Genomic DNA, 13891 nt, shown 5'->3' with positions numbered 1-13891 from the left:
CTTTGAACCCTCGACAAGTTATTTGATATTTCGGAATATATTTTATTTTAATATATTAATAATACAGAATATATATAATAAAACATTATATTTAACTTCATATCGTAACCCATAACATTGTTTATTTTTAAGTAAAAACATATAGTCCCCCCATTAACCTGAATGGTTTCTCCCTCCCAGACGCCTTTGGTGTTCAACCAACATGGCGGCGCCCGGGATGCATGTAGGACAGTATTTACACAAAAATTGCAGGCTTTTACTCGCTAACTTGGAGCAGTTGTGGAGTACAAGGTAAGATAAATAACATATATATATTTTTCACAATCCTTCGAGGAGCTTAATTGCTTTTGTTCGCGCCACAAGTCTTTCATTTGCGGCTAACATCCTTTGACAAGGAGGTCATGAAGTCAAACATGGTGCATTACACAGGATTTTAAATAAACTACGTCAACATATTTAGTCCTAAATAAGCTTATTTCTGTCTTGTTCAAGGACTTTTATTGGGATATCAGCTGTGCGCCAACAAAGTGTTGGTGTTGCTAAAGGTACGTTCAATGTAGGGTTTAGCATTGCTGTACAATATAATGCATACAATGCTATAATACATATAGAGATGGATATATTCATATCTATATAGTTATATAGTCTGATTTAAAGTTTTGTAAGATTTAAGTAAAGCCATAACATATTTTATTTTGTTGGTGTAACAGAATCCCCTGAGCAGATCGTCATTCCCAGAAAGAAAGTATGGTATGTGTTTGTGTTATACAAACAAATTAAGTGTTTTCTTATTATAAATCATATTTAACAATGCCATTTTTTATTGAAAAAGGAGCAAAGAGGCAGTGTTGGAGACTTTGGCTTCAACTGTCCGCAGGGTGAGATCCCTTTGTCTTCCGCCTCTCTGTATTTGTTTATTGATAACAAAATGTCTAAATGTTCTTATTGGTATTTCCTTTTCTATCAGGACCCTACTGCGTATCCCTACCAGTTCCAGGATGATCCCTATCTCGCTCCGAGGAATTTTGCAGAGTTTGTACGAAACATTTTCACTCTAAGGATGGTTTAGAAATATTAGTATTCTGTCACCAAAACTGTGTTATCTAAATCCAAACTGACACAATATGTGTTTTTTTCATATTAAACAACATAAATGTCACACATAAATGAATGTATAGTTATTGACAATAACAAGTAACTGTCTCTATTTTTGCAGAAACTCTACTCCCTCTCTCAGGAGTCCGGCCGATCTGCAGCTAAATACTTTATCAACAACTACCCAAAGTTCTTCACCAAAGATTTTGCTGAACCACACATACCCGTAAGAAATACACCAATATGAACAGTAGTACTGTAATCCCTCGTTTATTGTGGTTAATCGCACCCTGACCCAACTGTAAGTGAACTTCTGCAAAGTAGGATTCCGTAGTTGGGAGCATAGAAAACCTGTTTACAACCTTGTAAATACACTTTGTAACATTATTAGAGCCCTCTATATATGAAGTAACACCCCTATAGTCACCTTCACACTTTCATTCATTCATTTTCTACAGCTTTTTCCTCACAAGGGTGCTGGAGCCTATCCCAGGCGGGGGAAACACCCTGGACTGGTGGCCAGCAAGTCGCTAATTAACTTAGCATGTTTTTGGAATGTGGGAGGAAAACCGGAGTACCGGGAGAAAACCCACGCATGCGCGGGGAGAACATGCCGAGGGTGGAATTGAACCCTGGTCTCCTAGCTGACCATCACACTTGTATTACCCAATATAGTAGACTTAATAAGAGAAAATAGGACGCACACTAATCCCTTGCCAATTGCCGTTTTGAATTTTTTGCAGTTTTTACAAACTAAATGCTGTTTTTGGTTGGATATGGTTTTATTATTCTACTTTAAATAAAAAAAAATCATTTGGAAAGAAGGAATCTTACCTCGCGGAAATTGACTTATTACGGTTGGGTCTGGAACCAGATCAGGAAGACTTATGTTTGATGGATAAATTAACCACGATAAACTGGGTATTACTGTAAAAAGTAGTAGCGTATATAACACTATAAAGTACAGTTTAACATAAATGTTGATATTTTGCTGTGAAGTGTTTAATGCCAGATACCGTATCACTGCGCATTGACGAGGTGAGCGAAGAGGCGCTGAAAGAGAGGATTAGCTTAAGAAAAGTCAAGGCCGCTGTGGACATGTATGATCAACTTCTACAAGCAGGTGAAGTTGAATGCAGAAGGCCACGCCTCATACGTATGCAATATTCAATAATATTAGTCAGCTTCCATTTTTTTCTTTCAGGCACGTCTGTGTCCATGGAAACAACCCATGACCTCTTGGACTTGATCTGTCTCTTTTGTGATAGAGACCCTGTCCAGGAGGAGGGGCCAAAGATGGAAGACACAGTGAGTCACTGCAGATTGAGGGGAGTCTACTGTACAGAGATTGTATTGATTGATACCTACAAACCTCTTCCTATAAAGTGTCTGCTTTTTGCATGTGGCAGAACCTCACCGATGTAAAGACCTGCAGTTGTGGTTTAACAAAAAAAAACATCTAAATCAGGGGTCTCAAACTCAATTTACCTGGGGGCCCACTGGAGCTAGGGTCTGGGCAAGGCTGGGCTGCATCAGGTTTTCAAAAAAAAAAAACCTATTTATTAAAAACAGAAAAATATACAAACTTTTTCAGTGATTTGGTTCCGATTTTCTACAATAAAAGCTCTGACATTGTTAATAACATTCCACTGTTCTGAAATATGTTAGTTTTTATTTTTCTGCACAAAATAAGATGAAAAATAAATAAACAAATCAAGAATAAAAATCAATCAATCAGTAATAAATAAATATAATAATAATAATAATAATAAAACGGCAAATAATCAAAACTTAAGAAACCACATATAGTTGGTGGGTAGACAAATTATTTTTTTTCAGATTAAAATGAACAAAGCATTATTAGAGCCCTGTAGACATGACAAAACACGACTATAGTCACATTTATACTCTTTTTTATTTACAACATATTGCGCAACTGCAGGGTCTTGAGACACATGCTAACTCGCAAACTAGAGAGCTAGCGACCTAAACGGTAGCCTTCAAGTTATTTCCTTTCAACTTAAATAGCCAAAAACTTACCACTTCCACACGGATAGGGAGGATAACTATTAACAGTTATTTAACCTTTAACATGAACATTAATCAAACGTAATATTTTTTTCTGAGTACATGATACCATACAGCATCCATATCAAACTTGCGCGGGCCGCACTAACATTAAACTTTCAAATCAAGGCAGGGGCCTCAAACTAGCGTCCTGCGGGCCACATTTGGCCCGCGGGACATGTGTTTGAGACCCCTGATCTAAATGTTTCTATTCAGGAGGAGTCAGCAGGCGAGGTGCGGAAGAGGAAAGGGAGGTTTCGTCGGTCATCAGACTTCCTCAGGTTGACGTGGAGAGATCATAACAACGCAGAGAGAATATTTAACCTGCTGCCAGAAAAAGATGCTCGCTGTTACTCTGCTCTCATCAGAGGCATGGTGAAGGTAGGATGTGTTTTTATGTTTTATTTTTCTAAATTGGATTGGCCACTTGTGTAAAATATGTATAGAACATTAAACATCGCTCGATTGAAGGCTTTTGTGCTTCTCTGCTTTTGTACCTAAAACAGTCATGGGAAAGGTAGTCCTTGTAGCTCATTTGATGTTTTAAGTGACGTCACATCCAGTTGTTGACTCTGCATCAAAGAGCATGTTAGTGCGTAGAAGTCATGTCAAATCATAGTAAATATGATTTGGTGGGTGCCAGTGTGGACGGCCCCAAATGTGGAGTTTCCTTGATCCTCAGTGCCATGCCATGTCTCCCTACTGTGTGATTTTTAATTCTGTAAAGCACTTTGTGTTGCAAGTGCTCTACAAATCAAGTTGATTTGATAGTAAACAGAATTACAGCCATACAGTTGCAGTAATTAAAATCTCACTGCTTGACATCATTATTACTGTAATAATAGCATACCAATAGCATAAAGACATCAGGGATAAGTTGGTAGATTGTGTAGAGAAGCACCCGTGTGCTGTGACTGGTTAGGTAATTGGCCATGATACAGAGCAGTATAGCTGATATATAAGGGTCATTTTGATGGTGTCTCCACAGCATGGAGCCTATACCAAGGCCTTCAGCATGTACACAGATCTGCTTAACAACAGACTGACAGGTGAGCGTGTCCATTCAGCTACAAGAGCATCTGTAATGAGAGTGTTTTATTGTACTTCATTCATTATGTTGTTTGACAGGGTCCATGTCAGGTTAACTGAATTTAATTAATAATAATTAATTGTGAATTTCATGTGCTCCCACAAATATGGAAACTAAGAAATAAAATGTCTTGATAAGTGCAGTGAAGTCTAAAAAGCCCACACAGACACATTTCACAAACTTTCATAATAAAAGCACATAAGAGCAACCTGGTGCATTCTAAATAGTATTATCAGGAAAAGTAACAAGAAGACAAACTACCCTAATTATTTCATGGTGGGAAACACTTATAATAATGATGATTATGAATGAGACAGTTGAAAAGTTGAATAACTACTTTGTCAATATTGGTCCCAAACTGGAAGAAGGGATTCTGACAAGGGAGGAAAGGAATTAAACAATTGAAAATAATCCTAATTCTATGTTTCTGACAGATGTAACAAAAAAATTGTAAAGCAAAAACATCAACTGAGTAAGGAACTCAAACAATGCACAACAATCAGTGAATTAAAAAAAACAATACAGGCAGTTGATGTTTGCTAAATACAAGGATGAAGAGTCTTGAACCAGTCATGATGTGCTATATATATCACTATATTGACACTTACTATGGTACCCATTATGTCATTGGATGCTCATATCACATATAAATATCAATTTAAAAAATACACCAAATAAAAAGAAATGTAAAAATTATATTAGGAAAGCAGGAAGTGAACAAATGTAACAGTTACTGATTGTAAAAGTACCAGATGGAGGGGTAGGATTTAATAAGCTTTGCTTCTTCCTACTCCTTTTGGACATGTGGAACTATGAACTGATTATGGGATGCATTCAATTGTAATCTGTAATCTGTAAATTGTAATCAGTTTGGGAATGCCTGAGCGTCCAACCTGAATGTGTTGTATCTTAATAACGATAACCGCAATAACCAGAATGATTAGCATCCACAAGGCCAAAGCCCATGTTGGTTGTCCCAACTTTTTCCCTTCCTGTCCAATACCGATATAAGCCAATGCTATTCTTTTTTTTTTTTTTTGGCTGATATCATCCCGATACCAATATCAGATCTGTACGATACACATATCATGTAATTATCCGACCGGTAGGAGTCCTCAGGGAAGACCCAGGACAACGGTACTTCGGTACGAGGTACATTATTAAAAAAAAAAAAACCTTAAACTGTATTATGGAAAGCAGGAAGTGAACAAATATAACCGTTACTGATTGTAAAAGTACCAAATGGAGGGGTAGGATTTAATAAGCTTTGCTTCTTCCTACTCCTTTTTGGACATGTGGAACTGTGAACTGATTATGGGATGCACTCAATTGTAATCTGATGCATGTTCAAATGAAATAAAACCATTACCAATAGACTGATATAAAATGGTAGGATAACACGATAATGTGTATTGTAGTTACGTGTGGTTGAAGTATCACTGTACTGCAAACAGCCTCCAACCCGATGCTTTTCTTTTTTCATTGCACTACTGTACATATTACTGTTATTATATCTTGTCACATTTATAATCTGTATAATCTGCAATAGCCATATTATCTATTCTATTTCTATACTTACTTACTAATAAGGTATTTATAAATTTGCACTTCTGGTTGGATGCTAACTGCATTTTGTTGCCCTGTACCAGTGACATGAGCAATAACGATAAAGTTGAATCTAATCTAATCTAATCTAATCTAATCTTTTCAGCTGATGTCCACATTTTCAACGCTCTGCTCTCAGCAGCTCCCCAAGTCCGAGACAAATACATCGAGAGATGGGACCTCATCACTGTAAGGCCTTGAAACGCCATGACAAATATTACAAACTCAAACAGCAAAATGAAATCCTTACTTTCATGGTATTACTCTCTTTCTCTCTTGTTTGTGTGTCTGCAGGAGATTTTAAATCAGATGAGTCAACAGAAAGTACAGCCCAACCTGCAGACCTTCAACAGCGTACTTAAAGCCTTGAGGCGCTGTGGCTCTTTGGCCAAAACTTTGGCACTACAGACTCTGAGTGAGATGAAGGCACTCCGCATAGGTAATCATACATGCAGAGTATGTACACAGTGAAAGTATTTTTTTTCCAGACTAATATGCATATTTGTATGTGTGTGTAGTTCCCAGTCTGGCCACCTTTGACCATATCCTGGCCATATTTTACAAACCGGGTAAGCACACATGTTGTTAAAGCGACATCACACAAAAAAAAAAGTGTACAAAGCCTTTGCATCTCTGGATCTGCTTTAAGATCGGAGTCTTCATAACAGCCAGCAGGGGGTGACATCAGCCCTATTGAATAGAGGTCTACACCAGGGGTCTCAAACTCAATTTACTTGGGTACCACTGGAGCTAGGGTGTGGGTGAGACTGGGCCGCGTCAGGTTTTCCAAAAAAAAAAAAAAACGCATTTATTAAAAACAGAAAAATAAATAAACTTTGCTTTGGTTCCGATTGTCTACAAGAAAAGCTCTGATAAAACATTCCACTGTTCTCAAATATCTTAATTTTTATTTTTCTACACAATAAGATGAAAAATAAATAAACAAATCAAGAATAAAGAAAATCAATCAATCAGTAATAAATAAATATAATAATAATAATAAAACGACAAATGATAAAAACTTAAGAAACCACATATAGTTGCAAATTAAAATGAACAAAGCATTATTAGAGCCCTGTAGACATGACAAAACACGACTATAGTCACATTTATACTCTTTTTATTTACAACATATTGCACAACTGCAGGGTCTTGAGACACATGCTAACTTGCAAACTAGAGAGCTAGCGACCTAAACGGTAGCCTTCAAGTTATTTCCTTTCAACTTAAATAGCCAAAAACTTACCACTTCCACACGGATAGGGAGTATAACTATTAACAGTTATTTAACCTTTAACATGAACATTAATCAAACGTAATAATTTTTTCTGGGTACATGATACCATACAGCATCCATATCAAACTTTCATATCAAGGCGGGGGCCTCAAACTAGTGTCCCGCGGGCCGCGTGTTTGAGACCCCTGATGTAGAGGAAATGACCCGCACATCATCATTTGTCTCCATTGCTCCTTCATTTAACGTATGTGAAGCCCTTGTTGAATAAATGAGATGATGTAACCCATATTTGTCGTTTAGGCATGTCTGGCCAGGTCAAATCCAACATTTTGCAGGAAATTATGTTAGTGTTGGAAGGAAAACCATTTACCTGCCAGGACCCCGATGATGGTATGTAATGTGTGTGTAATATCGCTGTTTGTTGTGTTTATATGAAAGGAATCAAAATACCACTTATTATTGTGTATGATTTAAAAAATCTAATTATTGTGTCTTTTCTCATCAGTTCTATTCTTCTCCAGTGCCATGAGAGTTGTGAGTTTCTGTTTTTTTTTTGTTTGTTTTTTTACACACATTGGTGTGTACCTACCATTATTTCACTCTACATTTATCATTACAGTGTTTGGATTATAAAGATCTGGAACTGGCTTATAAAGTCCAAAGTGTGGTGGAGGTGGGGGAGAACTGGAGGCTTCTAGGCGATTACTACCAACAAAAAATCTATTAGTAAGACTATAAGTTTGTGACTTATTTGTGGAGAAATATAATACAAAATATGAACTGGACTTTACCTCTTCCCTTTACAGCAGTCGCTTTTTCAACCTTTTGTGCATGATGGAACACATCGACGTGGTGTTGAAGTGGTACAGAGAGCTCATTCCCTCGGTGAGTACAGTACCCGCATGTCTTTATTATGCACTGATTTTTTGAAGCATTTTTTTTTGGCTTGTAAAGGTAAGCATTTCCTAGCATAAAAATGTATAAATGAAGTAAAAAACAAATATATGGCATTCAAATACATGATGATTTTTAGTATTCTACCCTGGTCACAAGGTGTCAGTAATGTTACTGTAATATTCAGTGAGACACACAAGCACCAGACTTGTTTGCCGGTTTAAATGATCTCAAAACACGCACAATGATCCGTAACATGGGCTACTGTTATAGCTGTGAGCCACACCGACCCAAAACTCAACTCTGAACTGCCAGTCGGATTTCCTGTCCTCCTCTACACTCAACTTACAGAAGCACACACAAGCACGAGTCTTACTTTGTCAGGTTCAAACTCCTGTGACACTTTTAAAAACACTGAAATACAGAAGAGACAGACAACAATATTCAAAGTTACTCGCAGCGATGAGAGTGAAACAACATACCCAGTTTTATTCTCTTTCGGGGGTCCCTACTACATGGTCGTGCAACTCTAAAGGGGGGGGGGCAGATGCACAAGCTGTATTTGTTTGTCTATGTGTGTGTGTATATGTGAGAGTAATTACTTTTATTATTTTATGAGTTCTTATCTTGACACATTCTTGCAGGATTAACACCTCCAGGACCTGGGGGTCGCTGGGGGTCTCTGATCAGGGTCACGGGAACATTTCTTTTTCAGCACATTCAAACACTTTCTATTGTCTAAGCAAATTGGATATAAGGGTGATAACTAATATTATATTCATTCTATCTACATTTTATTCTAACATAGTTATGTCTCAGGATTTGCCATAGAAACAAGTGACTCGCTGTCTAAAAACAAGCACAAAACATGGAATTTAGGAATTTACAAGCGACTTTACAAACAACAATAAGCACAAAGTCGTATACCCTTTTTGGTGCTTCTGCGAGGAGAAGGCGGAAAGGGAAAAGCTGAGAAATCGCAGGCGTTGCTGGAGCCTATCCCAGCTGTCTTTGGATGAGAGGCGGGGTACACCCTGGACTGGTGGCCAGCCAATCATAGGGCACATATAGACAAACAACCATTCACACTCACATTCATACCTATGGACAATTTGGAGTCGCCAATGAACCTAGCATGCAGTTAATTGAAAACAAAAATAGCTTAAGATATTGAAGTTGTGTAAGATTTTGATGCTGTACTGTGTACTGTGTACTTGCACATGTTTGAAACTGCAATACAAAAAGCAAAAACAGTTATACTTTCCTACGTTCAATCATTGCAGTTATTCTACCCGAGGTACGAGGATATGAGAGACCTCCTGCAGGCCCTGGACACAGACAGTCGTTTGGACATGCTGCCCGCAATATGGAAAGGTGTGATTATTATATTATACAGCACGTGTATGTTTGCACTTTCAGGATTAAAAACTCGATAACATGTGATGATGTTGACACTTGTCTCTTCCAGATATCCGTAATTTTGGTCAAGATAATAAATCAGAGTTGATTGAGGAGCTTCTCACTTTAATGGCCAGAGACGAACACAGTCCAGAGGTCAGGGAAGTTGATGATTTGTCTTTGACGGTAAGGAACAGATCCATGTCAATCTCTCGTGTGTGTGTGTGTGTGTGTGTTTAAGGTGCAAGAGTCTTTTGCTGTTTGTGCGCTGGACGTGAAGAGTGTCTTTGAAGGCAACACAAGGAGGCCCAGTGTGGAGTGGAGCACTCCCACTCTCACACACATTACCTGCCTGCTGCTGCGGGCCAACAAGATCCAAGAGGCTTGGTGAGATGTTGTTGTTATTATTATGATTATTATTATGATGATTATTTTTATTATTTTTTTATTATTTTTTTTTATTATTTTTTTTATTATTTTTATTTTATTTTTATTTTATTTTTATGTTATTTTTATATTTATGTTATTATTTTATTATTATTAATAACAATTTGATTATTATTATTAATATATTTATTATTATTGTTTTTATAGTTATTTTATTATTGTTACTTTTTATAGTTATTTTATTATTTGCAAAGATGCAAACTCGACACAGAGATGGCCGAAGGTGGAATTGAACCCCGGTCATCTCGCTGTGAGGTCTGCGCGCAAACCACTCGGCCGCCGTGCCGCCCCCCCTAGTTATGGTTATTTATTATTATTATTCATTCATTTTCTACTGATTATCCTGACGAGGGTCGTGGGGGTGCTGGAGCCTATCCCAGCTGCTTTCGGGCGAGAGGCGGGGTACACCCTGGACTGGTGGCCAGCCAATCACAGGGCACATATAGACAAACAACCATTCACACTCACATTCATACCTATGGACAATTTGGGTCTCTCGGGTCTCATAGCTGTGTGGTTATATAGTTATTATTATTATTATTATGATTGTCTGCATTTTAATGTTATCTCAGCAGTTTGATTCTCTCTCCTCTTCTCTGCAGGGAAATGATGCAGCTCTTCAAATCCAACAACAGAGTTCCTTCGTAAGTTGCAGATCAAGTGGATTTAACAGAAGTCTAACAAGTAGCCTCAAAACCAAAAGTTGAGGGTCATTTTTTTTCCCAGCCTGAACTTCCTGTTCCTCTTTCCCTTTGTTCATGAAGTATCCTCCAAACAATAGATAGCTAGTGATAGCTTCACTCCTGCCTTCTACCTTCTTGCTGATTCAACTGTCAGTCATTTTAGGGTCTTTCTTTCTTTCTTTCTTCTAGACCAGGGGTCTCAAACTCAATTTACCTGGGGGCCACTGGAGCTAGGGTCTGGGCAAGGCTGGGCCGCATCAGGTTTTCCAAAAAAAAACAAACGCATTTATTAAAAACAGAAAAATATACAAACTTTTTCAGTGCTTTGGTTCCGATTTTCTACAATAAAAGCTCTTAATTTGTATTTTTCTGCACAAAATAAGATGAAAAATAAATAAACAAATCAAGAATAAAGAAAATCAATCAATCAGTAATAAATACATAAATATATTAATAATAATAAAACGGCAAATAAAAAAAACTTAAGAAACCGCATATAGTTGGTGGGTAGACAATTTTTTTTCAGATTAAAATGAACAAAGCATTATTAGAGCCCTGTAGACATGACAAAACACGACTATAGTCACATTTATACTCTTTTTATTTACAACATATTGCGCAACTGCAGGGTCTTGAGACACATGCTAACTCGCAAACTAGAGAGCTAGCGACCTAAACGGTAGCCTTCAAGTTATTTCCTTTCAACTTAAATAGCCAAAAAATTACCACTTCCACACGGAGAGGGAGGATAACTATTAACAGTTATTTAACCTTTAACATGAACATTAATCAAACGTAATCATTTTTTCTGGGTACATGATACCATACAGCATCCATATCAAACTTGCGCGGGCCGCACTAACATTAAACTTTCATATCAAGACGGGGGCCTCAAACTAGTGTCCCGCGGGCCGCATGTTTGAGACCCCTGTTCTAGACTATGACGATGTTGACAATGCAATGGTTATGATTTGGTTTTTCAGCAATAGACAGCTCTCTGGTTTTCATGTTATCGCCTCTAAATGCCAGTCTGTGTGTATTGTAGTAATAATAATAATAATAATAATTCATACTGTGCTTTCTATTTGCTATGTCATTCATCAGTGAAGAGCTGTTTGAAGACTTCCTGTGCGTGTGCAAGCGAGAGGGCTCCGCCCAAAGAGCGGTGGAGTTGGTCCAGCTGTCAGCAGCCTTCTGTCTGCAAGGAACTCCAAGTCTGGTCAAGCGAACCCTCGCAGACTTTGACTTGAGTGAGGATCAAAGGTGAGGATCCTTTTAGTCTCAAGTAGGTTCCTACATAAATTCATCATCAGCATGTTCACATTGACTATTAAGGTACAAATGATCCTATGTCTGGAAGACCTGGGTTTGATTCTCCGCTTGGCCATCTCTGTGTGAAGTTTGCATGTTCTCCCCGTGTGTGCGTGGGTTTTCTCCGGGTACTCCGGTTTCCTCCCACATTCCAAAAACATGCTAGGTTAATTGGCGACTCCAAATTGTCCATAGGTATGAATGTGAGTGTGAATGGTTGTTTGTCTATATGTGCCCTGTGATTGATTGGCTGGTGACCAGTCCAGGGTGTACGCCACCTCTTGCCTAAGTCAACTGGGATAGGCTCCAGCACCCCCCGCGACCTTCATGAGGATAAGCGGTATATAAAATGGATGTATGGATCACTAATTGGTTTGTTTTCGTCTGCCAAGGGCCATCTTGTCTGAACTTGAGATCGTCACCCAGACGGCAGAGTGAAAGAGACGCTCTCCCAACTAGAAACCCAAACAAATCAGGTGGAAATATAATAAATATTTAGAAAAAAATGTATATACCTGTTTCTGTGTGTAATAAAATACATTATGTGACAGAAGCAATCTAAAGAGGCTTATTTGTATACAACAAGGAGGCGTAATAGTGTGTGTGTCCGCCAGGTGTCGCCATTTATCAGCAAACGACAACCTTCCATTGTCTTAAACCAGGGGTCTCAAACTCAATTTACTTGGGGGCCACTGGAGCTAGGGTCTGGGTGAGACTGGGCCACGTCAGGTTTTCCCAAAAAAAAAAAAAAAAACGCATTTATTAAAAACAGAAAAATTTCAAAAACTTCGCTTTGGTTCCAATTTTCTACAATAAAAGCTCTGATAAAACATTCCACTGTTCTCAAATATCTTACTTTTTATTTTTTATACACAAAATAAGATGAAAAATAAATAAATCAAGAATAAAGAAAATCAATCAATCAGTAATAAATAAATATAATAATAATAATAAAACAGCAAATAATAAAAACTTAAGAAACCACATATAGTTGGTGGGTAGACAAATTATTTTTTTCAGATTAAAATGAACAAAGCATTATTAGAGCCCTGTAGACATGACAAAACACGACTATAGTCACATTTATACTCTTTTTATTTACAACATATTGCGCAACTGCAGGGTCTTGAGACACATGCTAACTCGCAAACTAGAGAGCTAGCGACCTAAACGGTAGCCTTCAAGTTATTTCCTTTCAACTTAAATAGCCAAAAACTTACCACTTCCACACGGATAGGGAGGATAACTATTAACAGTTATTTAACCTTTAACATGAACATTAATCAAACTTAATCATTTTTTCTGAGTACATGATACCATACAGCATCCATATCAAACTTGCGCGGGCCGCACTAACATTAAACTTTCATATCAAGACGGGGGCCTCAAACTAGTGTTGCAGGCCGCGTGTTTGAGACCCCTGTCTTAAACCAATGGTTAGCAACCTTCACATTCAAAACAGCCATTTTGCCTTTTCCCCTGCTGACAAAAAGTTTTAATCTCGCTGACTTTTACCAGTTACAACAAACAGAAGTGCATATGTGTAATGGAGGCCAACTGGCAGTGGAGTCATAGGAAGTTGGTAAACATTGCATCGACCGCTGTTACACACGAGTGGCTTACACAGTTGAGTCATTCGACGCTTTTGTTGTTTGCTAATTTCTTGCCACATATCAAGAATGCAAGCACGTTAGTATCTTTAACAGAGAAGACAAAGAAATCTATCCATGCATAATTTAACAAACTATTTTCTTTTATGGGCCATACAACGAACACGAACACACCCACAGGCCTCTCCTACTTGCACTCATCCAGTCACAACTCAACCAGGATGCATTCACGGTCTTAAAACAAAGTCAGATATCTTTTACAATGCATATTTTCCCCACTTATGCAATTTAAAAAAATATTCAAGCATTGCCAAGGGAGCCACAAGGAGGTTGAAATGCTGCACGGGGTTGCCGACCCTCGTTTTGATACGTGAGATATGTGTACTTTTTATTGTTTATTACGGCAGCGTAACATCATGTCACACTGTTAGACAAAGCCGCACAACGGAAACTA

General features: G+C 37.9%; 1 protein-coding gene across 2 annotated transcripts; it reads left to right on the top strand.

Annotated features, from left to right (window-relative positions):
• The first annotated feature begins 175 nt into the window (after positions 1 to 175).
• On the top strand, positions 176 to 12572 carry ptcd3 (pentatricopeptide repeat domain 3). 2 transcript variants are annotated; one of them, XM_058063833.2, is made up of 23 exons: positions 176 to 291; positions 493 to 545; positions 711 to 750; positions 833 to 878; positions 968 to 1036; positions 1217 to 1321; positions 2095 to 2218; positions 2300 to 2403; positions 3382 to 3543; positions 4151 to 4211; positions 5964 to 6046; positions 6152 to 6296; positions 6376 to 6426; positions 7395 to 7484; positions 7600 to 7628; positions 7714 to 7820; positions 7901 to 7979; positions 9272 to 9362; positions 9457 to 9542; positions 9628 to 9773; positions 10436 to 10477; positions 11621 to 11779; positions 12220 to 12572. In XM_058063833.2, exons 1-23 carry the CDS (start codon positions 203 to 205, stop codon positions 12263 to 12265), a joined length of 2007 nt encoding a protein of 668 aa, XP_057919816.2. In that variant the 5' UTR covers positions 176 to 202; the 3' UTR covers positions 12266 to 12572. The 2 variants fall into 2 exon arrangements, with proteins under 2 accessions (XP_057919816.2, XP_057919814.2); XM_058063831.2 differs by having other exon boundaries at positions 3379 to 3543; positions 12220 to 12570.
• Positions 12573 to 13891: the final 1319 nt, after the last annotated feature.

Source organism: Doryrhamphus excisus, linkage group LG22 (assembly GCF_037039965.1).
Source record: "Doryrhamphus excisus strain RoL-2023G ecotype Guam linkage group LG22, RoL_Dexc_Guam_v1.1, whole genome shotgun sequence".
NCBI classification, from domain to species: domain Eukaryota; kingdom Metazoa; phylum Chordata; class Actinopteri; order Syngnathiformes; family Syngnathidae; genus Doryrhamphus; species Doryrhamphus excisus.
This window is presented reverse-complemented; position numbering and strand designations above follow the sequence as displayed.